The sequence below is a fragment of the Microcaecilia unicolor genome, chromosome 1 (assembly GCF_901765095.1).
Source record: "Microcaecilia unicolor chromosome 1, aMicUni1.1, whole genome shotgun sequence".
Taxonomy (NCBI): Eukaryota; Metazoa; Chordata; class Amphibia; order Gymnophiona; family Siphonopidae; genus Microcaecilia; species Microcaecilia unicolor.
The window spans coordinates 760,532,321-760,558,598 of record NC_044031.1 but is presented as its reverse complement, the minus strand read 5'-3'; the positions used below and the strand labels follow the sequence as shown (position 1 = coordinate 760,558,598).

Below are 26,278 nucleotides of genomic sequence, written 5' to 3'. Positions count from 1 at the left end.
GATGAAATCTCTAGATTTTTATTTGCGGCAAAACCATTACTTGAATAAGCAGTCCGAAATGATCATCAAAAAAAAACCACGATCTAATGTTTCGAAGTTCTCGCAGCTTAAAAAACACAGTACTAAACATCTTTTGACTTATGGCTCCATAGACAGAAGTATCTAATAAAACTCCTAAAAACGTTGGATGTTTTATCAACTGGAAGTGTTGTTATCCCAGAGCTGAGCAGCAACTCAAATGGCAATGATTCAGTACAATTGCTGAAGCATAAAATTTTAAATTGTTTGCGTATTCAGCTTTAATAGGTACATGAAGGATCATTGCTGTATAATAGTCATACAATCATTTTAATAGTAAAGCAGTTGTGGTGACATCCTTCTGAACTAGTACTAAAATAAAGACATCGTAAACATAGTAGATGACGGCAGATAAAGACCTGAACTGGTCCATCCAGTCTGCCCAACAAGATAAACTCATTTTACGTGGTATGTGACACTTTATATGTATACCCGAGTTTGATTTGTCCTTGCCTTTCTCAGGGCACAGACCGTAGAAGTCTGCCCAGCACTCTTCTTGTACTAAAAGTTCTGAAGATTCTGGAATCCTAAAGAGTTACAAGATTCCGGAATCCCAATTAGTAGCAACATTCCATGTAGAACCCCAAAGAGTAACATAGTAACTGATGGCAGATAAGACATTATGGTCCATCCAGTCTGCCCAACAAGATTAACTCATTTTACATGGTATGTGATACTTTATACCCGAGTTTGATTTGTCCTTGCCATTCTCAGGGCACAGACCGTAGAAGTCTGCCCAGCACTGGTTTTGCTTCCCAATTATCGGTGTTGCCACCAAATCTCTTCTAAGATTCTGTGGATCCATTCCTTCTAAACAGGATTCCTTTGCGAGTGGAGGAGTAGCCTTGTGGTTAGTGTAGTGGACTTTGATCCTGGGGAACTGGGTTCGATCCCACTGCAGCTCCTTGTGACTTTGGGCAAGTCACTTAATCCTCCATTGCTCCTGGTACAAAATAAGTACCTGAATATATGTAAACCGTTTTGAATGTAGTTGCAAAATACCACAGAAAGGCGGTATATCAAGTACCATTTCCCTTTATCCCATGCATGTCTGAATTCCATTACCATTTTCATCTCCACCACCTCCTGCGGGAGTGCATTCCATGTATCTACCACCCTTTCCGTGAAAACATATTTCCTGACATTACTCCTGCGTCTGCGTCTGCCCCCCCCCCCCCCTTCAACCTCAATTCATGTCCTCTAGTTCTACCAACTTCCCGTCTAAAGAAAAGGTTTGTTTGCAGATTAATACCTTTCAAATATTTGAACGTCTGTATCATGTCACCCCTCTTTCTCCTTTCTTCCAAGGTATACACGTTCAGGTCAGCAAGTCTCTCCTCGTACGGTTTGCAACGTAAATCCCATACATTTTTGTAGCTTTTCTTTGCACCACTTCCAGTCTTTTTACATCTTTAACCAGATACAGCCTCCAAAACTGAACACAATACTCCAATTGGGGCCTCAGCAATGACTTGTAGAGGGGCATCAACACCTCCTTCTGCTGGTTATACCCCTCTCTACACTTTCAGATCCTCGGACACCAACACCCCAAGGTCTCTCTCCTGAGTCGAGTTTACTAATCTCTCCCCTCCTATTCGGTATCTCTCTTTTCTGTTTCTGCCCCCCGAGTGTCTCACTCTGCACTTCTTGGCATTAAATTTTAACTCCTTTCACTGGGGGATACTATTGTTAAAAGTGGAGTTCACTATATAGCTATTATTAATTTATTCTCCAGAAAAACAAATAAAATGAATAAACTTTATTTACCAACAAATTAATCAAAGTGTAAGCCTTAGAAAAATCATTCAAACCATTGCCACTCTCACCGCAGTCTATAACCTCAACCACTTGCAACATTCCTTCATCAAATCACTCTTTGCGTTACATAGGACTATATATACTTCTATGTGCCTTTAGATTGTAAGCTCCTTGAGCAGGGACTGTCCTTCTATGTTAAACTGTACAGCGCTGCGTAACCCTAGTAGCGCTTTAGAAATGTCAAGTAGTAGTAGTAGTAGTGATGTTTGGTGTGGTGATTTGGTTAAAATATATATGCGAAAAGACTTAAGTGTATGCCTTTGTTTATTGAATGGTACTTTGTTCCTCCTGATGAAGACACTGAAATACAGTTCCGTATTGGGGAACAAGTAAAAGAATGGTCAATTGGAAGTATCTGAGGATCTGAAGGCGACGAAACAGTGTGACAAGGCGGTGGCCGTAAGTAGAAGGTTGCTAGGCTACTACTACTACTACTACTTAACATTTCTAGAGCGCTACTAGGGTAACGCAGTGCTGTTCAATTTAACAAAGATAGACAGTCCCTGCTCAAAGAGCTTACAATCTAATAGACAAGTGAACGGTCGGTCCGATAGGGGCAGTCAAATTGGGGCAGTCTGGATTCACTGAACGGTAAGGGTTAGGTGCCGAACGCAGCATTGAAGAGGTGGGCTTTAAGCAAAGACTTGAAGACAGGCAGGGAGGGGGCTTGGCGTAAGGGTTCAGGAAGGTTGTTCCAAGCATAGGCTGTATAGAGAGGGGAGTGACCAGCAGAGGAAAAGAGGTTTTAATGCCCCTGTATAAGTCGTTGGTGAGGCCCCACCTGGAGTATTGTGTTCAGTTATGGAGGCCGTATCTTGCTAAGGATGTAAAAAGAATTGAAGCGGTGCAAAGAAAAGCTACGAGAATGGTACGGGATTTGCGTTCCAAGACGTATGAGAGACTTGCTGACCTGAACATGTATACCCTGGAGGAAAGGAGGAACAGGGGTGATATGATACAGACGTTCAAATATCTGAAAGGTATTAATCCGCAAACGAACCTTTTCCGGAGATGGGAAGGCGGTAGAACTAGAGGGCACGATACGAGATTGAAGGGGGGCAGACTCGAAAAATGTCAGGAAGTATTTTTTCACGGAGAGAGTGGTGAATGCTTGGAATGCTCTCCCGCGGGAGGTGGTGGAGAGGAAAACGGTAACGGAATTCAAACATGCGTGGGATAAACATAAAGGAATCCTGTTCTGAGGAAATGGATCCTCAGAAGCTTAGCTGAGATTAGGTGGCAGAGCCGGTGGTGGGAGGCGGGACTGGTGGTTGGGAGGCGGGGATAGTGCTGGGCAGACTTATACGGTCTGTGCCAGAGCCGGTGGTGGGAGGCGGGACTGGAGGTTGGGAGGCAGGGATAGTGCTGGGCAGACTTATACGGTCTGTGCCAGAGCCGGTGGTGGGAGGCAGGGATAGTGCTGGGCAGACTTATACGGTCTATGCCACAGCCGGTGGTGGGAGGCGGGACTGGTGGTTGGGAGGCGGGGATAGTGCTGGGCAGACTTATACGGTCTGTGCTCTGAAAATGACAGATACAAATCAAGGTAAGGTATACACAAAAAGTAGCACATATGAGTTTATCTTGTTGGGCAGACTGGATGGACCATGCAGGTCTTTTTCTGCCGTCATCTACTATGTTACTATGTAAAGGCGAGCAACAGCATGCGAAAATCACAGGTTCAGTGATCAAAGGCAATTTGCTGTTTCTATGGATTAACAATAAGGCGCTCGTTGAGTTTAAGTGGATTACTAGATGAAAAAGTTCTGGATATTGTGAAAGCAATTGAATTTGGAAGACTCTTAAGCAATATGTGAATCTAGAAATATAACTATGTGCATATGAAGAGAGATCATAATTGCCTGAAGTTTTGTAAATGATCCATCTAAAAGATTATGAGTCTTTATGTTATATGGCATCACATAGAAGTACTTATAGTCTTATGAAACGCAGAGAGTGATTTGATGAATGAATGTTGTGTGTGGTTGAGGTTATAGACAGCGGTGAGAATGGTAATGGTTTGAACGATTTTCTAAAGCTTACACTTACTTTGATTAATTTGTTGGTAAATAAAGTTTATTCATGTTATTAATCTGTTTTTCTGGAGAAGAAATTAATTGTAACTGCAAGGACCCTCGACCATTCTTCTCACATCATTAGCATAATGGTACAACTTGACAGTCAGATCTTAAACAACTTGCCTAGAGTGCTCATACGCTTTAAATAAAACAGGGGATGACAGGGAACCTTGGGGAACTCCACACAAAGTCCACCAACAAAAAGAGTGGATCCCATTTTTAAAAACACTATGGTGGTTATTTCAGAAGCTCTATTCCTGTTTTGGACATCTGAAAACAGGCATTTAGATGTCTATATTGTATGGAAGTCCAAATCCCAATTTTATAAAGCCAGGATATATCGTCTAAAACTGCAGTAAATCCATATGGCAAGGGGGCGTAGTCTGGGCGAGCTTTAGGTGGGGTTTAAAGATGGGAATCCTACTTAGATTACAGAAGGGGAAGGGACAGCCATGTCCAAAAAGACGGACAAACAGGTTGGCAAACAGTCCGCTAGTCCCAGAAGGCTAGAGTACGTAGAAGCAGACATGGTCGGTGAATGGAATAATAGAAACTTTATTGTAAAACCAAAATAAAACTGCCCGACACAGCCGTGTTTCGCCCGGAAGGGAATGCTTCAGAGGCACACACTTACTATTACAATAAAGATAAATAAATCAGTAACAGAATTTAATTGAATGATGAAACTATAAAATCACAGCAAACATATAAACTAAGAGTTTCTTTTACTAAACCGCACTAGCGATTCCATAGGAACTGAATGGGCTTCCTCTCGTTTGCAGCGCTGGGAATTGCTGGTGAGGGTAGTAAAAAAGGTGCTAAGATACCTAATGAATAATAGATAAAAGGTAACCTCCAAATCATACTGCAATAAAATTGAAAACTCAGCACACATACCATAAGTAAAAAAAAAAAAACATGAAAAGACTGTGTAGGATCTTTTTTTAAAGGACTGGAAGCCATCAACCCCTATAGAATCACTTGCATCTCCTTTCACCTGTATAGCACTGTCTATTTTCCTGGTCAGCAATTTCCATCACCTCACTCTTGAATTTCAAAATACTTTTTTTGTTAAATAAGATATCCAGGGCTGAATGTCTAAGGGACGGTGGGGAGGGGTTCTGCTTAAACCTCCCCTTCCAAGCAGCCCACAGGAAAGAGGAGGGGAAGGGCTGAGCATAAAGCACGGGACAGTAACATAGTAACATAGTAGATGACGGCAGAAAAAGACCTGCACGGTCCACCCAGTCTGCCCAACAAGATAAACTCATGTGTATACCTTACCTTGATTTGTACCTGTCTTTTTCAGGACACAGACCGTATATAAGTCTGCCCAGAACTATCCCCGCCTCCCAACCACCAGCCCCGCCTCCCACCACCAGCTCTGGCACAGACCGTATAAGTCTGCCCAACACTATCCCCGCTTCCCACCCACCAACCCCGGCACAGATCGTATAAGTCTGCCCAGCACTAGCCCCATCTGCCAACCACAGTCAATCCGCTCCTCCTGTTGCTCCTGCCCCTGGCCCCCCCCCCCCCCCCAGCCCCTAATTCTGCTTCTCTTTCTCTACAAATTAAGCCCTGAAGATAACATGACTGAAATAATTGGTGAAATAATTCCAAAGTAAACACAAAGGGAAGCTTTTTTTTTTTCTATGATTCCAAGTGGACTGAGGATCAAGTGCTCCAATACTAAATATAGCCACAGTTGTTTACCATGTTTCTAACGTCACACAACTGTACCCAACCAGAGGCAATATGCCAAACCACCGCCCGGACTTCAGTGCACAATTCTAAACACTCCCACACAACAGAAGCCATCCAGAGAGGTGAGGTATTTCTTTGTGATCCAGTCATACTTTCCTGCAGGTTCCCGGACTGAACTTAGCATAACCAACCACTCAATTTCTCAGGGAAAGCTTCCCATCACCCTTGTGGGTTAGCAGCACCAGCTCTGGTTCAGCACTTAAATGCTCACAAGGAAGCAACTTAGCCCACGGCAAAGTGATGCAATTGCAGCAAGCAAAAGTGAGAAAGTATCATCTACACCGGGGGGGGGGGGGGGGGGGGGGGGGGGGGGTAGCAAGGCACAGTTGGCTATGTGCCACACCAGAGGAGTAGCCTAGTGGTTAGTGCAGCGATCTCTGATCCTGGGGAACTGGGTTCAATTCCCACATCAACTCCTTGTGACTCTGGGCAAGTCACTTAACCCTCCATTGCCCCAGGTACAAATAAGTACCTGTATATACTATGTAAACCCCAGTATATCAAGTCTTATTTCCCGTTCCCTATTTGAGATTCTACTACTACTACTACTATTTAGCATTTCTATAGCGCTACAAGGCATACGCAGCGCTGCACAAACATAGAAGAAAGACAGTCCCTGCTCAAAGAGCTTACAATCTAATAGACAAAAAATAAATAAAGTAAGCAAATCAAATCAATTAATGTGAACGGGAAGGAAGAGAGAAGGGTAGGTGGAGGCTAGTGGTTACGAGTCAAAAGCAATGTTAAAGAGGTGGGCTTTCAGTCTAGATTTAAAGGTGGCCAAGGATGGGGCAAGACGTAGGGGCTCAGGAAGTTTATTCCAGGCGTAGGGTGCAGCGAGACAGAAGGCGCGAAGTCTGGAGTTGGCAGTAGTGGAGAAGGGAACAGATAAGAAGGATTTATCCATGGAGCGGAGTGCACGGGAAGGGGTGTAGGGAAGGACGAGTGTGGAGAGATACTGGGGAGCAGCAGAGTGAATACATTTATAGGTTAGTAGAAGAAGTTTGAACAGGATGCGAAAACGGATAGGGAGCCAGTGAAGGGTCTTGAGGAGAGGGGTAGTATGAGTAAAGCGACCCTGGCGGAAGATGAGACGGGCAGCAGAGTTTTGAACCGACTGGAGAGGGGAGAGGAACATGGAATGTTGAAACTATTTGGAGATTCTACATGGAATGTTGCTACTATTTGTAGATTCTACATGGAATGTTGCTACTATTGGAGATTCTAGATGGAATGTTGCTATTCCACTAGCAACATTCCATGTAGAAGTCTGCCCTTGCAGATCAGCAACGCGGCCGCACAGGCTTCTGTTTCTGTGAGTTTGACGTGCAGGACGTCTACATGGAATGTTGCTAGTGGAGGAGTAGCCTAGTGGTTAGTGCAGTAGACTTTGATCCTGGGGAAGTGGGTTTGATTCCCACTGCAGCTCCCTGTGACTTTGGGCAAATCACTTAGCTCTCCATTGCCCCAGGTACAAATATGTACCTGTATATACTATGTAAACCCCAGTATATCAAGTCTCATTTCCCGTTCCCTATTTGAGATTCTACATGGAATGTTGCTATTATTTGAGATTCTACATGGAATGTTGCTATTATTTGAGATTCTACATGGAATTTTGTTAGTGGAGGAGTAGCCTAGTGGTTAGTGCAGTAGACTTTGATCCTGGGGAAGTGGGTTTGATTCCCACTGCAGCTCCCTGTGGCTTTGGGCAAATCACTTAGCTCTCCATTGCCCCAGATACAAATAAGTACCTGTATATACTATATAAACCACTTTCAATGTAGTTGCAAAAATCACAAGTCCCATTTCCTTAACTGAGATTCTATACGGAATGTTGCAACTATTTGAGATTCTACATAGAATGTTGCTAGTGGAGGAGTAGCCTAGCGGTTAATGCAGCAGACTTTGATCCCGGGGGAACTGGGTTAGATTCCCATTGCATCTCCTTGTGACTCTGGGCAAGAAGTCATTTAACCCTCCACTGCCCCAGGTACAAAAACGTACCTGTATATACTATGTAAACTGCTTTGAATGTTGTTGCAAAAAAAACTACAGAAAGGAGGTATATTAAACCCCATCCCCCCCCCCCCCCCCCTGCTTGCTAAGATGGAACTCAGGTTTCAACAAAAGGAGGAATGCTGGGTCTCTGTGACATGGCATAACCCATCACAGATATGTCACAAACAGGAAGGGAGGGAAAGAGGGGAGAAGGCAAAAAGGTGGGGAGGCAAAAAGCTCAAATTTGTAGTGTTTGACAAGCTTACCGAGTTTCTTTCATCCAGGTCCATCCCAATTTCCACCATCTTTTGTAACACTTCACCGTGTCCATTCCTTGCAGCTAAATGCAGGGCTGTATTATTCTCCTGCAGAGGAAAACAAGCAGCTGCTTCAGATGAATATAAGAACACCGAGTAAGGACACCACCTCATTTTCTAGAGTAAATACAGCACAGAACATTCTCAAAGGCACACTGGAACCTGCACAGGTAATATACAATGTGATGGCAGAATCCATCTACATCAGTGTTCAGCTGCCCAAAGTTATGCACATCCTTCCGCATCAGGTGTTATCTCAAGCTACCAGGCGTGTAGCTTAGACAGGGGAGGAAACACAACATGTAGAGAATGATTTTCTGAAGCATTTGGGTTTCTGCCAGGTACTTGTGACCTGGATTGGCCACTGTTGGAAGCAGGATAGTGAGGTAGATGGACCATTGGTCACTCTGACCCAGTATGGCTATTCTTATGTTCTTATGCTCCATGGTGGCCAAATGCGTGTGCATAATTACCTGGGCTGGGGCATGGGGGAGGGGCAGAGTTGTGTATGTAATAAGGTATGCACATATTACCATAAGTACATACAGCATACATGCACACATTTATTTGTTGCATTTGTATCCCACATTTTCCCACCTATTTGCAGGCTCAATGTGGCTTACATTATGCCGTAGTGGCGATCGCCATTTCCGGAGTGAGAAATACAAAGTTCATACATGGTAGAGTAAATTATAGCGTAAGTTAAACAATCAAATATAGAAAGTTCATTTCAGCATGAGAAATTTATTTATTTATTGCATTTGTATCCCACATTTTCCCACCTATTTGCGGGTTCAGTGTGGCTTACAATACATTGTGAATGGTGGAAATACAGTTTGTTACAACTCGGTTATGGATTACATTGTGAGGGGTTATGCGAAAACAAAGTTAAAGTGTCGTTAAGGGAATAGAACAATGGAGAAGAACAATGGAACAATGGAAAAGAAACAACGGGAACTAATAGGGCAACTGAACAGTAGTAGGAGAACAATAGAATGGTAGGTGCATAAACGTTCATTAGTGACAGAGTGGCTGAAGCAATCGTGTAGAGAGTTCGGTTTTGTCACGTTTTGGTAGAGTTTCGTTGTCTAGTATTTAGGATGGATCCTTGTGGTATGCCTTTTTGAACAGGTTGGTTACTTCTGTGGAGTAGATGTAAAATTTGTATATGGAGTCTTTGTACGCTCCTAGGGCTGGTTCTGGCAGAAAATGCATAGAGGCGCCTATGTTACCTTTATAAACTAGACCATTTACTGGACTTTTCAAATAGGTGACTTTTATAAAATTACCCCCGCAAAGTTTAAGATTGTATGCATATAGTCCAATCCACATTTGAGCCAGGAGTCCCCCCTCAAGCCGGCTCTGTCGGTCCTTCAAAGCTTAGTGCCTGGTGTCTCCATCTAAGGAGGAGTGATTGGGATTTTCCTCTCTTCTCAGCAGGACAAAAAAAAAAAAAAAATCCAAAACCAGTGTGACTGCAAACAAGACAATGATGTCTGGGGAACACTGGCACCTGGTTATTCAACGTGTAATTAAACTCTGGATTTCGTTGCCAGAGAATGTGGTAAAGGCGATTAGCTTAGCAGAGTTTAAAAAAGGTTTGGACGGCTTCCTAAAGGAAAAGTCCATAGACTGTTACTAAATGGACTTGGGGAAAATCCACTATTTCTGGGATAAGCAGTATAAAATGTTTTGTACATTTTTGGGATCTTGCCGAGTATTTGTGACCCGGATTGGCCACTGTTGGAAACAGGATGCTGGGCTCGATGGACCTTTGCTCTTTCCCAGTATGGCAATACTTATGTACTTATAACACCGCTCTCCCTTTCTTTCCTCAGGGTTTTCAGAGAGTTTGGGTCCCCGAACAGATCTGCATGCTCACCAGTGGGGACGGGTCTACTTCAGCTGCTACCATTCCCTCAGGGTCTTTCCCCTGAGGAGGTCACGATAGGCGTCTCAGTTTCCTTCCCAGATGGGGCCTCCAGGCTTTCCCCCTCCACCTCGGAGGTCTCTGCAATAGGGGTATTAGCTGCTCCACCTGGCCATCCGGTCCCTCTCTGCCCATCTGGCTTCCGACAGGCAGTCCCCAGGAGTGCACGCCAGTCGAACAACTCGGCCCATCGTTTACCCAACCTTGATGGCCACATGCACCTCTCCAGGGAACAAAGGCTCTTCCTCATCTTGAATTCCCGGTCAACTGATCTCAACTTGTAAACTCCACTCCCGCCTTCTTCTCAACGTGCTCTTTCCTCCTCTTCAGCGCCCCCCGTCCCTCATGTCCATGGACACGCTCATCAGGGTCCTGCATCAACTCTGATGTCAGGTGAGCCAAATATCCAATCACAACGTTCTCCCAGTGTTCTGCGCAATGTGAGGCAAACTGGTGCATGATTCTCCACCCACTCTCCACCAAGGCGAGAAAGTATGCTGCGACGACTCCACAGGCTCCGCCCACCCCTCCTTGGGAACTCACAATTTTGGCATTCTCTGCTCTGGTAGTGCAGCTTTTTCCTGGGCAGGAAACTTGAATTTTTACCAGGCTGGATTCCACAGTCTCCAGTAGCAAAATCTGTAATCCCAGTCCTACGTGACCAGCCCAAATAATTTGTAATCCACAGGAAAAATCAAAGGTTGCTCTGGTGCGTGGGTCAGGGGTGTCACTTCCAGCAACTGGAGGTGGGAACTGGGGGGGGGGGGGGGGGAGTTCCATCTCATAGGGGAGCCGGGACACCCAAATCCAGAACCTGTATACAGGAACGCCACAGCCCATATGGAAGGGATGGACAAGGAGAGGAACTGTATAAAGTGTATATATTTCCGATCTGCATTCCTGTAAATACTCTGCTAAAATCAAGTCAGGTTTATACTGGACTGTTATCTGTTTTCACTGGTTTGAATTGTCTGAGCTGCTGGTTGCAGAAGTTAATAAAAGTTACAGTTGTTTTCATATAAAATCACTGGTCTATGGAGTGATTTAGTCTTGGAAAGTGCCTTAGGAACTAAGGGCTCTCAGGAGTAATTCTAACATCCCACAGGGGGCTCAAGCCCAAGACTAAGTTCCTGAGAGGAGGAGAAGGTCTAAGACCCCACTAACCACTTCTTTTTCCTAGGTAGAGGCACCGCATGTCACCTGAGGGGTGAAAGGGTCCGAGGGAATCTGCCAGTCAGGAGGCTCCCGCTCCCCGCCTGCTCAAACCCCGGACCCAAGGAAGCACAAGGAAGGGGCCATTTCATACGTCTACCAATAGTTGTGGTTTATGATTATTTTCCCCAATAATTAAACCATCAATTTGCATGTTCTACCCCGCTGTGCCCTGGATACAATTACCTTGTTACCCCTGTTATTTCACATTACAGGTTGTCACTTCTGTTCTGCATAAGCAGTTTGTTCCAGATGTCAGTAACAACCTTTCCTTTTATCTCCCTTTGAGGGGGTTTCAGTTGCATGCACTGGAGACTCAGTATTTGCAAACTGATCTCATGCATATTCATTGTGGCTATCCTGAAAACCCCACCGGCTTATGGGGTCTCCAGGGCAGTGGCATAGCAAGGGGGGCTGCCACCCGGGGCGGTTCGCCGTTGCAACCCCCCCCCCCCGGGTGCAGCACGATGACACCCCCCCCCCCCACCACCCAGTGCCTACCCTCCTCAACTCCGTCCAACCAGCTCCCGCACCCTACCTTTAAAGAAATCTCAGAAGCCGTGGCGAGGCGCAGTGCCTGTATGTAAAAGAAGTGTGGATCGTCTCATCGGGCCTTCCCTCAGTCTGTCTGTCCCGCCCTTGCGGAAATAGGAAGTTGCGTCAGCGGAGGGTGGGACAGACAGAGTGAGGGAAGGCCCGATGAGATGATCCACACTTCTTTTACATGCAGGCGCGAGGCGCTGCGCCTCGCCTCGCACAGCTTCCGAGATTTCTTTAAAGGTAGGATGCGGAAGCTGGTTGGACGGAGCTGAGGGTAGGCACTGGGTATGGGGGTGTTGATGCACCGAGGGGGGGGGGGTGTCATCGTGCTGCACCCGGTGGGGGGAGGGGGAGCTGGCAGGGAGCACCCCCCTTAAGTTGACACCCGGGACGGATCGCCCCCCCCCCCTTGCTACGCCACTGCTCCAGGGCTAAGTTGGCAAAAACCTGCTTCAAGCACTCATTTGAGACAACTTAAAGTACACACACGTATTTATTCACGTAACAATGCAATCTTCAAAACACAAACCACACAAGTATTTTGTAGGCAAGTATCAGGTTGCAAACGTTGGCTGAAGAGTAAAAGCAGTCTTTTCTTAGGAGCCTCTTTGAAAAAACAACCACCACAAACATTCATAAAACAACATTAAGAAGAGCCATACTATTAACTATCAATAATTAACCACAACCCAGCTAAAAGAAAGTCGAAAGGACTACATGACCTCAGACATAAGGCTCGGTAATAACAGGTACCATCAAAAAGTCAATTAAAAACAGGCAGAGCACAACAAGGAAACGGTGCCAACCAGGGAGCTGAGTGGGTGAATTACAGCTGGCTTCTGCTCAGTGGGGATGCTGCAGCAGAGGCAGGGTTCAGGGTCCCTGGGAGGAGAAAGTCTTCCATGGTGCAGGAGAGCAACACCTGGGGCTGACACTCAAGGAATGAGCAGCATTTGGTTGAGGGAGGAACAGAAATGATAGTGGGGACCCTGGGATTCAGTCTTGGAAGGGGTGGCATCTGAGACCATGATTAAGCCCAAGGCTGTGGAGACGGGGGTTGGAAGCGGAAGCAATTTTGGGTGGAGTCAGAAATGAAACTGACTCCAGCTTCAAAATAAAGCCATACAACAGTACAATATGGGCAGTGGTGTAGGAAGGGGGGGGGGGGGCGAGAGGGGCGGTCCGTCCCGGGTGCACGCGCTCGGGGGGTGCCGGCCCCGCTGGTTCCCTGCTCTCTCTCTGCCCCGGAACAGGTTACTTCCTGTTCCGGGGCAGAGAAAGCAGGGAACCAGTGGGGCCGACGCAGCTCTGAGTGACGTGCACTTGGGGCGGATCGGCCCTCCCGCAGGTAAGAATGCGCTCCTGGGGGGGGGGGGGTTGCGCTCACGGGGGGGGGGTGCGCCGCAGATGGGGGGGGTCGCGCCGTGCTGCACCCGTGGGGGGGGGGGGTGCGCAGCGGCGACCCGCCCCGGGTGCCATTAGCCCTCGCTACGGCACTAAATATGGGGTAAATTTATCATTGTATAAAGTGTATATATAGATATATATTTGTCCTGGATCTAAAGTACTGGCAAATATTACTTATATTTACCAGTACTTTAAATTCTTTGTTCTGGATCTAAAACCTAATATCAGTACCAGTTGGACAGTAGAAATATAGAAGAGTCAGGGTCAAAGGTGAAGGTTTGGCGCACAGCCCTATTGAAGTCTACGTTTAGTTTACCACTGCACCGTAGCTTTCTTATAATTTTGTTGTAATGATGAGTAGTTTACAACTGACAGAGTGCTGGTAGTGAAGTACACCCAGTTGAAGGACCAATATGATTTTTTGCTCGCATTAAATGATACGAAGGAGGGGTTTTTTTTTTAATTTAAAAAAGACTATTTAAATTAAAAAAAAAAAAGCCTGTGAGAGACAATACTATGAACTGTATACTCTGTATCATATCACCCCTGTTCCTCCTTTCCTCCAGACATTCAAATATTTGAAAGGTATTAATCCGCAAACGAATCTTTTCCGGAGATGGTAAGGCGGTAGAACGAGAGGACATGAAATGAGATTGAAGGGGGGCAGACTCAAGAAAAATGTCAGGAAGTATTTCTTCACGGAGAGGGGGTGAACGCTTGGAATGCCCTCCCGCGGGAGGTGGTGGACATGAAAACGGTAACGGAATTCAAACATGCGTGGGATAGGCATAAAGGGAATCCTGTGCAGAAGGAATGGATCCACAGAAGCTTAGCTGAAATTGGGTGGCGGGGGGAAGAGGGGTTGGTGGTTGAGAGGCTAGGATAGGGGAGAGCAGTACTTATACGGGGTCTGTGCCAGAGCCGGTGATGGGAGGCGGGGACTGGTGGTGTGGGAGGCGGGAAATACTAATGGACAGACTTATATGGTCTGTGCCCTGAAAACACAGGTACAAATCAAGGTAAGGTATACACATATTGAGTTATTGTGGGCAGACTAGATGGACCGTGCAGGTCTTTTTCTGCCGTCATCTACTATGTTACTATGTAACTGCAGGGCACACCCCGCCACGTTTACAATTACAAAACTTTCAAAACAAGGCAACCCAAAAAGTACAATTAGCCCAATTACAGCCACCAACCAGATTCCTAACTCTCATTACATGCACAATCACACCTAAATCACTTCAAAGATTTATACAGAAACAGAATTTTGAAAATGTAACCCCATCCCCAACCCCCCCCCAAATAATATAATTTAAAAAAAAACACCCCCCTACCCTACACCCCCCTCCCTCAAACCCCAACCCTCCCAACTTACTTCCCCCCACCTATACCCCCCCCATCACCACCCATCTTCACCTTGCCAGTAAGCCCCCCCCCCCCCAGATGTAATAACGATGTGCTCTGTTGCTCTTGTGAGCTGAAGGATCTCCTTATGTGCACACCTTCAGCGTAGGATTGATTGTGTGTGGTAGGTATCAGCACCTGTTCTGCATAAGGGTTTGCTGGTAGATGCATCCCTCAATAGGGAGAGTCATAGCTGTCCGCTTTTTTCTTCTTCCCCCACCTCCCAACCCCTTTACCCTCCCCTCTTCCCTTTTCGTTAACCACACTGTAGTCTGTTTTTCTTCCAAAAGTGGAAATTTACTAATAGGGTCGCAGCAGTACAAACAACTGATTTTGTATTAACATGAAACTTATCCAACATTACAGTATTATTAATGTTCCTAATAATACAATAAAGCCACATTAACGTTCTTAACACACACCAGAACGTACTAGCCTAAGACTACCCTATAGTTTCCTTATCACAGGGCACCCCAGGAGACGCTTTCCTTGCTTATGTTTTTAGGGGACCGTTTTCCTTGTGCTTTGCGTAGCTCTTGTGATATTATTAATCTGTCACCTTTGTATAGCTAAGCCCCACCGTCCAAGCGTACCCAAGCCTAACACTACTACTACTTATTTCTACATAGTAACATAGTAGATGACGGCAGAAAAAGACCTGCACGGTCCATCAAGTCTGCCCAACAAGATAAACTCATATGTGCTACTTTTTGTGTATACCTGACCTTGATTTGTATCTGCCATTTTCAGGGCACAGACCGTAGAAGTCTGCCCAGCACTAGCCCCGCCTCCCAACCACCAGCCCCGCCTCCCACCACCGGCTCTGGCACTGACCGTATAAGTCTGCCCAACACTATCCCCCCCGCCTCCGGCTGTGCCACCCAATCTCGGCTAAGCTCCTTAGGATCTATTCCTTCTGAACAGGATTCCCTTATGTTTATCCCACGCGTGCTTGAATTCTGTTACCGTTTTCATTTCCACCACCTCCCGCGGGAGGGCATTCCAAGCATCCACTACTCTCTCCGTGAAAAAATACTTCCTGACATTTTTCTTGAGTCTGCCCCCCTTCAATCTCATTTCATGTCCTCTCGTTCTACTTCCTTCGCATCTCTGGAAAAGGTTCGTTTGCGGATTAATACTTTTCAAATATTTCTAAAGCGCTACTGGACGTACGCAGCGCTGTACACTTGAACACGAAGAGACAGTCCCTGCTCCACAGAGCTTACAATCTAATTAGGACAGACAAACAGGACAAACAAGAGATAATGGGAATATTAAAGTGAGGATGATAAAATAAGGGTTCTGAACAAGTGAATAAGGGTTAGGAGTTAAAAGCAGTATCAAAAAGGTGGGCTTTTAGCTTAGATTTGAAGACGGCCAGAGATGGAGCTTGACGTACCGGCTCAGGAAGTCTATTCCAGGCATATGGTGCAGCAAGATAAAAGGAACAGAGTCTGGAGTTAGCGGTGGAGGAGAAGGGTGCAGATAAGAGAGATTTGCCCAGTGAATGGAGTTCCCGGGGAGGAATGTAGGGAGAGATGAGAGTGGAGAGGTACTGAGGAGCTGCAGAGTGAATGCACTTGTAGGTCAATAAGAGGAGTTTGAACTGTATGCGGAAACGGATAGGAAGCCAAGAAGTGACTTGAGGAGAGGGCTAATATGAGCATAATGACCCTGGCGGAATATTAGTCGTGCAGCAGAATTTTGAACAGATTGTCTCTCTCAAGCTCCCTTCTTGCCATTCAAGACGTGCAAGAGTCAGGCCCATCATTCTTAACGCATGTGCATCCCTCACTGGTGAGAGCATCTTGCCAGAAAGGTTACTGTTACGGAATGACCCGTTTTACTGCTGGCTCCTTGGGTATCTCCTGTCAAGGCCCATGACAGTGAATCCTCATGTGTTGCATGGGCCCCAACCCCCACCTATAACAGCATGAAAACATTTAAGAAGCCTGAGAAGTTAAAGATACTCCTTGAGACAATATTGAAGGAATAAATCTGGCCTAGGGAACTGCAAATATGGACCAGTAATTCCACAAATGTTCAGTCTTTAGCGATTCAAAGTTTAAAATGTGCTTGTTTATAAAACATTTAAAGACACTGCAAATTGTGTAAGTGGAAGATATATTTGGAGAATAGAATGATGCAATTGAAAATATATTAAACAGCCTTCCACTAGAAATCTAGAAAGACTAATTTCTAACTTCTTGGCCTTTGGGGAAAGTCAAAAGTTGGCCTTTTCCTGTTTAGTCCTTGATGAAGGGATCCGCTAGCTGTAAGTTTCAGGTGTATTTATGGATTACCTATTCTAGGGCAATTCAAGCAGTTATTTTATGCTGTTGTAGTATTTGGTTTCACGTTATATTGCTATTATTTTATGTTCATTGTGCATGCTTTCGCCTATTTCATTTGCTGTATACCACCTTGGGTGATCATGTTTAGTCCTTGATGAAGGGATCCGCTAGCTGTAAGTTTCAGGTGTATTTATGGATTAACTATTCTAGGGCAATTCAAGCAGTTATTTTATGCTGTTGTAGTATTTGGTTTCACGTTATATTGCTATTATTTTATGTTCATTGTGCATGCTTTCGCCTATTTCATTTGCTGTATACCACCTTGGGTGATCGTTCACTGAGAAGGTGGTATAAACATATTAGCATATAATTAAGGAACACCTGTGGCAGCCATGAATGAGGGCTTTGAACCCCCCACTGTCATATATATACAAAGAACGTGCCTTGACTTTAACTAACCATCAAACTATCCCAACTGACTCTGTACCAGGCATCTTGTTCCCATCATATATCTGCTCTTGGTCCCTCAGCTATTTGGTTGAAGGATAGGAAACAGAGAGTGGGGTTATATGGACAGTATTCACAATGGAGAAGGGTAGTTAGTGGGGTTCCTCAGGGGTCTGTGCTAGGACCGCTGCTTCTTAATATATTTATAAATGATTTAGAGATGGGAGTAACCAGCGAGGTAATTAAATTTGCTGATCACACAAAGTTATTCAAAGTCGTTAACTTGCGACAGGATTGTGAAAAATTACAAGAGGACCTTACGAGACTGGGCGGCTAAATGGCAGATGACGTTTAATGTGAGCAAGTGCAAGGTGATGCATGTGGGAAAAAAGAACCCGAATTATAGTTACGTCATGCAAGGTTCCACGTTAGGAGTTACGGACCAAGAAAGGGATCTGGGTGTCGTCGTCGATAATACACTGAAACCTTCTGCTCAGTGTGCTGCTGCGGCTCGGAAAGCGAATAGAATGTTGGGTATTACGAAAGGTATGGAAAACAGGTGTGAGGATGTTATAATGCCTTTGTATCGCTCCATGGTGCGACCACATCTCAAATATTGTGTTCAATTCTGGTCGCTGCATCTCAAAAAAGATATAGTGGAATTAGAAAAGGTGCAGAGAAGGGTGAAGAAAATGATAAAGGGGATGGGATGACTTCCCTATGAGGAAAGGCTAAAGCGGCTAGGGCTCTTCAGCTTGGAGAAAAGGCAGCTGAGGGGAGATATGATAGAGGTCTATAAAATAATGAGTGGAGTTGAACGGGTAGATGTGAAGTGTCTGTTTACACTTTCCAAAAATACTAGGACTAGGGGGCATGCGATGAAGCTACTATGCAGTAAATTTGAAACGAATCTGAGAAAATGTTTCTTCACTCAACGTGTAATTAAACTCTGGAATTCGTTGCCAGAGAATGTGGTAAAGGCAGCTAGCTTAGCGGAGTTTTAAAAAGGTTTGGACGGCTTCCTAAAGGAAAAGTCCATATACCATTATTAATAGACTTAGGAAAACTCCACTATTCTGGGATAAGCAGTATAAAATGTTTTGTACTTTTTTGGGATCTTGCCAGGTATTTGTGACCTGGATTGGCCACTGTTGGAAACAGGATGCTGGGCTTGATGGACCTTTGGTCTCTCCCAGTATGGCATACTTATGTACTTAAGCACCTGCTGTCCAGTTGTCTTTTCTCTCCTTTCATTCCATTTCCTCACTACACCTGCCTCTGAAATACTGATCTTTTCATTTTAGATCTTTTCTGGGGGGGGGGGGGGGGGGTTCTTTTCTGCCATCTGTCCACTCAAATTTCACCCTCTTTCTAAACCTTTTCCTTCTTTTTACTTTTCAGATCCCTATCAAATTTCCATCTCCTTTCACCCACTAGCTCTCCCATTCCCTATCTCACTCCTTCCCAGCCTTCCATTACCTTCCAACTTCAATCTACGAGCCTTTTTATCATATTTCTACCCCCTATAATCACTATCCTCATTTATTTCCTTGCCATCTCCCCTCCCTTAGCTTCTCCCAGATGGTTTCTACCATTCACAGTGTCTCCCTCCCTCCACTCTTCTAGCCCAGCATCTGCTCTCTCTTCTCCCCTCCTCACCCTAGTAGCCTAATCTCCCTTCTATCCCCCCCACCCACCATCTGTCTGGCCCTTTCTCCTCTCCTTCCCCACCCCCATTGCCCAGCATTTCTCCCTTTCTCTTCCCCCCACCCATTGTCCAGCATATCTCCCTCACTTCATTCTGACCCTGGATCCAACATCACCTTCTTCCTCCCCCCTCCCATTTTGTGCAGCACCTCTCCTTCTCTCTCCTCCACCTCCATATCCAACATCTCTCCCTCTCTCCCATTGTCCAGTCTCTCTCTCTTTCTCTCTCTGCCTTGAGCCCCTTGTCTAACATCTCTCTCTCTCTCTCTTTCCCCTCCACCCATGTTCAACATTCCCCCTTCTCATTTTTCCAGCCCTTCCTTCCACTGCCATGTCCAAACACTTTTCCCCCTCTCATCCTTTACCACTCCTGTGCAGCCTTTCCCTCCATCTCCCCACCCCACCCATATCCAACAATTCTCCCTCTTTTCCCCCTGCAGCTTCTCTCCCTCTCTCCTATGTAGAACAATTATTCCTCCCCCCCCACTAGCATTACTCCGTCTCTCTCCCCGCCCTCCCCCAGCCACAATGCAGATTTTTCCCCTCCTTTCTCCCCTGCCAACGCCGCCACCACCCACACCGGCATGCTGCAAGTTTTCTTTCCTCCTTACCATATTTGCTGGCCAGTAGTATTAATTCTACAGCAAAGCTGCACAGTACGGGGGTTGTTTGCATGCTGTTGAGACTGCTTCCTCCGCATGGGCCCCGCCTCCTCCGGAGGTTATATCTGACGAGGCAGACCCAGCGCAGAGGAAGTAGTCACAGCAGCAACGCATGCAAACAGCCCTGGTACTGCGAGGCTTTGCTGTAGAATTAATACTGCTGCCTAACAAAGATGGTAAGGAAGGGAGGTAAGAAAACCTGCACCGTGCCGGTGGGTGGTTGAGGGGAGGGACAGTTACAGTCAGCAGTACCGTGTTTCCCCGAAAATAGGACATCCTCCGAAAATAAGACCTAGTAGAGGTCTTGCTGCAATTTGAAAATATAAGGCCTCCCCTGAAAATAAGACCTAGCAGGGGAGGCCTATTTTTCGGGGAAACATCGGGGTCACCCCCCCCCCCCCCACCCGAGATCGCTGGCTCCCCCCTCCCTTAGTCGCTCCCGGAACTAACCTCTTAAACGCTTCCTTTCACCTTCGCACTCGCCGCAAGCAGCAGGGCAGGCCACTCCTTCCTTCCGTGTCCCGCCCTCGCCTGACATTACATTACGTCAGGCGAGGGCGGGACCCGGAAGGAAGGAGTGGCCTGCCCTGCTGCTTTGTGGCGACGTGCGAAGATGAATGGTGAAAGGAAGCATTTAAGAGGTTAGTTCCGGAAGCGACTGAGGGCGGGGGAGGCCGGCGATCTTGGGTGGGGGGGGGGGGGGGGGGCGACCCGATGTTTCCCCGAAAAATAAGGCCTCCCCTGAAAATATGACCTAGCGGGTCTTGGGGAGCAAAAATTAATATAAGAAGGTGTCTTATTTTCGGGGAAACACGGTAGGTGGGGGCAGATGTGCCCTACCCTAGCACAGTACCTCTTTCTATGGACAATTATATATACACTTGTGCTATTGCTTTCTGGGGATGGCTACGTTACACATCCAGAAATAGCATAATAAGCACATAAGCACCGCCACGCTGGGAAAAGACCAAAGGTCCATCAAACCCAGCACTCCGTCTCCGACAGCGGCCAATCCAGGCCCCAAGTACCTGGCAAAAACCCCAAATTTAATAACGATCAATGGACTCCTCCTTCAGGAATCTATCCAGACCTCCTTTAAACTCAGCAAGGCCAGCTGCCGTCACTACCTTCTCCGGCAATGAGTTCCAGAGTCTAACTACGCGCTGAGTAAAGAAAAACTTTCTCCGATTTGTTTTAAACCTACCACATTCTAATTTCATCTTGTGTCCCCTGGTTCTATTATTGTTAGAAAGTGTAAACAAACGCTTCACATCAGTCCGCTCTACCCCACTCATTATTTTGTTAAACACATGCTGCTCCTTTTCAGAGGAATGCGTGTTTCCTCTTCATACCTCATGATGAGAAGCTTAACCTTGTATATCTTGTCTTTTTTTAAACTTTGTTTTATTGAAAATGATGATTATAGTGTACAATAAAGACTGCAGACGTTAGACTCTTACCTCTAGCAATCACACATTACAGAGTTACAGATCAAGTACAGAACCAACAATTCAACAAACCCTTCCCCCCCCCCCCACACTTTGTATACCTTGTCTTTAACATCATGATGACATCCTGAGCCAATCAGAAACTCCACCACCTCTAATTTTCCATGCTCAGCAGCCAAATGAAGTGCTGTTTCTCCCCACCTGTAAAAAAAGAAAGTCAGTCATTTCCGTTTTACTTATGAACAAAAAAAAGAAAATTGGCAAATGTTAGCTAGGTTCAACTAGGCAGCACTTCCTTCAAGAGTTAATTTGATTGTGCGTGGAACAAAAGTCTGACCTTGTTTGAACAAAATGAATTATCTAAAGATAAACGTTCAAAAACACATAAGTGATGTCTTATTGACAGACCCAACACAGTCCTTTTGACTCCTAACTTGTCACTTGCTCGTAACCTTTATCTTGTCTTCCTCTCTTCAATAGTCCCTTTTCCCTATGTATCCTTCTGTCTGGTTGGGAGGCGGGGATAGTGCTGGGCAGACTTATATGGTCTGTGCCAGAGCCGGTGGTTGGGAGGCGGGGATAGTGCTGGACAGACTTGTACAGTCTGTGCCAGAGCCGGTGGTTGGGAGGCAGGGCTGGTGGTTGGGAGGTGAGGATAGTGCTGGGCAGACTTATATTGTCTGTGCCAGAGCCGGTGGTTGGGAGGCGGGGCTGGTGGTTGGGAGGCGGGGATAGTGCTGGGCAGACTTATACGGTCTGTGCCCTGAAGAGCACAGGTACAAATCAAAGTAGGGTATACACAAGAAGTAGCACATATGAGTTATCTTGTTGGGCAGACTGGACCGTGCAGGTCTTTTTCTGCCTTCATCTACTATGTTACTATGTTACTTATCCTTATTGGTCCTGTCTGACCTGATTTAGATTGTAAGCTCTTTTGAGCAGGGACTGTCTTTTCTTCATGTTCATTTGTGAAGCGCTGCGTACGACTGGTAGCGCTATAGAAATGATTTATAGTAGTAGTAGTAGTCCGTGCTTCGGCAAAACGCCTGCGTCAGGGGTCTTAATTATATGCTCCTCATATACCAAAGTAAATCAATCAAGAATTTCCAGTTAGAACTGTATGTAAATATAAAAGAACCGTCATTAAACTTATCAGTGAGGTCAGATCTCATAGCACTTTTTTCAACAAAAAGATCCACAGTCAGGTAGTCATGGATGACAATCCCCAAACTGGAGGATTATGGTCAGCAATCATCTCCTTTATGTGTTATGTAGTTAGTATTCACAGATAAGAGCAAGATATGGCTTCCCTTGAAAGTCTTCAATTCACAACAAATGAGGAAGTTCTGCTCTGTTTGCTATTGACCCCTGATGCAGGCATTTTCGCTGAAACATGAACCATGTCGGGTCTGCAAAATAAAACATCACTTTGATGCCAACCCAATTCTGAAGGCTCACTGTATGGTATGTTCTATTTTGATGTCTAACTTCCTCCCAGCTCCAAGGCCCCAGTCTCTCCCCCCTCCCCTCCCAGCTGCAAGTCCCCTCGCCCTCCTTCCTTCCCTGCCAGCTCCAAGGCCCTCTGTCCCTCCCTCCCAGCTCCAAGGCCCCATTCCCTCCCAGCTCTAAGGGCCCCCTCCGTCCCTCCCTCCCAGCCAGCTCCAAGGCTCCCCTCTGTTCATCCCTCCCAGCTCCAAGGCCCCACTCCTTCTGACCTCCTATGTCCAGCATCCTCCCTCCTTCCCTGCCAGCTCCAAGGCCTCTGTCCCTCCCTCCCAGCTCCAAGGCCCCTCCCCCCTCCCCTCCCAGCTCCAAGACCCCCGCCCTCCCTCCCAGCATTTCCAAGGCCCCTCCTCCCTCCCAGCTCCAAGGCCCCCCGTCCCTCCCTCCCTGCCAGCTCCAAGGCCCCCTCCTTCTGAGACCTCCCATGTCCAGCATTTCTCCTGCCCTCCACTCCTCCCCCCCCAAGGGTCACCGTCACCCCTCTCCCCCGAGGTTGCTGCTACCGCTCCCCCCTCCCCTCCGGGCACCGCCGCACCCCCCTTCCACCCGGGCCCTCTCTTATCCATTGAACTTACAGCGCCGAAACCGCAGCAGGGCAGATCAGCTCCCGTTGGCCTTCCTTCCCTGCCTGTGTCCCGCCCCTTGTGTGAGTAACGTCGGCGAGGGCGGGACACAGGCAGGGAAGGAAGGCCGACGTGAGCTGATTCTGCCTGCTGTGGTTTCGGCGCTGTAAGTTCAATGGAGAAGAGAGGCCCAGCCCGGGTGGAGGGGGGCCGGCGGCGACCTGGGGGGGGGGGGAGCGGGTAGCGACCTCGGCGGTTCCCTCCCTCCCCTTCCGTGTGGTGCACTCCTCAGCGCAGTTTCTCTGTCAGTTCCGTCATCACGTCTTGATGCGGGGGCCGGACAGAGAGGGAAGTCTCTACTGCGCATCTGCAGGTGAGTCGGTCACTTGCCATTTATGTGTTTGATTTGGTCTGGCATTTGCACTCTGGACTCCCTCTAATTTGTTCACAAAAACACATAAGCCCATCTCTATGTTTCAAAGGCATGTATAAGTTCCTATGAGCTCAAGGGAATCATTTCTGGATAAATCTTGTGTTCATCAATAAAAGTCATCCTAGCAGGACGAATAATTCTATCAGATCCACCGAGTTCTTTAAGCCTTTCTCGTGTACAGTTTGTTCGACAGGCCCTACACCACTTTTCAGTCTTCCTTTGAACTGCTTCCACTCTTTTTAATACCATGTTGTGCTTATAGAAACAAATCTTTTAAAATCCTATATAATAAAACGCACCTCCAACATTCTGACGCCGACTGCATGGCTGAGGCATTCCTGCTCTCTGTATCCATCTCCTGAATTGACATCATGTACTTCCGTGTTCGTCACAAGCAGAAGTGACCAACCACATGAGCTTTCTCGGCTTCAGAATGTTGGAGGTGCATTCCATTAAATAGGATGGTCAGTTCCTTTCCTATATAATAAAGGCACCTCCAACATTCTGAAGCTGACTGCATGGCTGAGGCATTCCTGCTCTCTGTATCCATACTCCTGAATTGACATCACGTACTTCCGGGTTCGTCTCAAGCAGAAGTGACCAACCACATGAGCTTTCTTCGGCTTCAGAATGTTGGAGGTGCATTCCATTAAATAGGATTGCGTCAGTTCCCTTTCCTATATAATAAAAGGCACCTCCAACATTCTGACGCTGACTGCATGGCTGAGGCATTCCTGCTCCTCTGTATCCATCTCCTGAATTGACATCACGTACTTCCGGGTTCGTCTCAAGCAGAAGTGACCAACCACATGAGGTTTCTCGACTTCAGAATGTGGAGGTACATTCTATTAAATAGGATGGTCAGTTCCTTGAAGCACAGCCACAGCTCAGCGTCCTGCACAGTAACGCTCAGACCCAGAGAGAGAGAGAGGGGGGGGGGGCTGACACCAGAGAGGTGGGGGAGGTATCTCTGTCACACACACTCTCTCACACTCTCTCTCTCTCACAGTCAATGTCTTTTCTCTCTCTCACTCTCAGACACTGTCTCTCACACACTCTATGTCTCACACTGTATCACATTCACTCTCTATGTGTCACATAGAGGCATATTTTCAAAGCACTTTGGGAGGCTAAGTTCCATAGGTTTCTATGGAACTTTGGGAGGCTAAGTGCTTTGAAAATATGCCTCATAGTCACTCACACACTCTCTTGGTCTCATACACTCAGTCTCACAGAGAGTCTGTGTGTCACACACACATACTCTCTCTCTCGCACACACTGTATCTGTGTGAAACGCACTCTCTCTCTCACTGTGTCACATACGCACTTGCACACACTCTCATTCTCACACACACACTCTCTCTCTCACAGACACACTCGCACCCAGACTCACTCTCTCTCTCTCACACACACTCGCACATTCACTCTCTCTCTCACACACAGTCACTGTCACATACACTCTCTCAATATACACACTCTGAGGAAAACCTTGCTAGCGCCCGTTTCATTTGTGTCAGAAACGGGCCTTTTTTACTAGTAAAATAATAACACACACACACAATACTTGACATGGGGAAATCCATTCTAGATATTGTCTAATTCAAAGCTTTACACATTTCCTTTGCAGAAAGGAGCTAACTCAAACAGTTGGGGTCAGTAGCTGAGATTTTTTTCCACCCCTCTCCCCTTCCTTCTTCTTTGCCAATGTTGAAGAGCGGGCAGGGATCTCATTTGCCACCGCACCTTTCAAGCCCACTTTCCTAAAGCTGTTTTCCCATTCTCTGTATAAGGGAAAGAAAGCTTTATAGCTCTTGATGCACTACTGCATGGCACAGACAGAAGCCTCACTCCCCCCCCCCAGTCCCTCCCTCTCTCTCATGCCTCACTCTGACCTCATCCAGTCTTCAAACTCTATATCCTTCCATCCTGTCTTCAGATTCTACTTAACCCTCCCACTCAACCCAAAGCAATCTCTCAGTCCACCCCATCCTCAGCAGTCTCCTCTCAATAGAACATAACGGTAGACAAAGGCCATGTGACCATCCAGTCTGCCCATCCTCTGTAACCCCAATTCTACCTGTTCCTAAGCGATCCCACATGCTTACCCATGCCTTTTTAAATTCTGGAACAGCCTCGACCTCCACACCTCCACCTCAATTCCCCCTTCTCATCCCTCCATTTCCTCCCTCTTAAGTTTCAATCTCCATTGTCCTCTTTATCCCCCACTCACCCCATCCAACAGTGTCCTTCATTCCAGCCACTTCTCCCCTCCCCTCCCCCCCATCAGCCCTTATCTCTCCAGCCACCTTCCCCCTTGGATAAGCAATCTATGTAGCCAGCCATCCCTTCTTCAACTAGCCAGTCAGCCTTTTCCCCCCTGGCCTCCCTCCATTTATCTACCCATCCCCCTCAACTTGTGGTCTGCTAAAGATCGTTACTAAACAGGAGCATCCCTCTCGTTACTAAACAGGAGCACCCCTTTCGTCTGCCACCAGGTGGCTGTCAATGAGTTTGAGCTGAGTGTGTACTAACCCAATGCTGGGCTCATGAGAGACCAGCAATTCCTGCACCACTTGACTCAAAATCACTGACAGAAGACACAATGCTGATAAGAGAAACTATTTCAGCAGTGTCAGAGGTAGTTGGGACCATAAAAACCCCAGGCA

At 46.6% G+C, this 26,278-nt stretch overlaps 1 protein-coding gene across 1 annotated transcript in view; it reads right to left on the bottom strand.

The window, feature by feature from the left end:
- Positions 1–26,278, bottom strand: part of ANKDD1A (ankyrin repeat and death domain containing 1A) — a 118,832-nt gene that overhangs the window by 44,383 nt on the left and 48,171 nt on the right. Inside the window, exons 6-8 of the mRNA XM_030190448.1 lie at positions 23,841–23,847; positions 21,215–21,306; positions 8,009–8,107 (exon numbers count right to left, since the gene is read on the bottom strand). Of these exons, the coding sequence (XP_030046308.1) occupies positions 8,009–8,107; positions 21,215–21,306; positions 23,841–23,847 (198 nt within the window). The remainder of the gene's footprint in view (positions 1–8,008; positions 8,108–21,214; positions 21,307–23,840; positions 23,848–26,278) is intronic.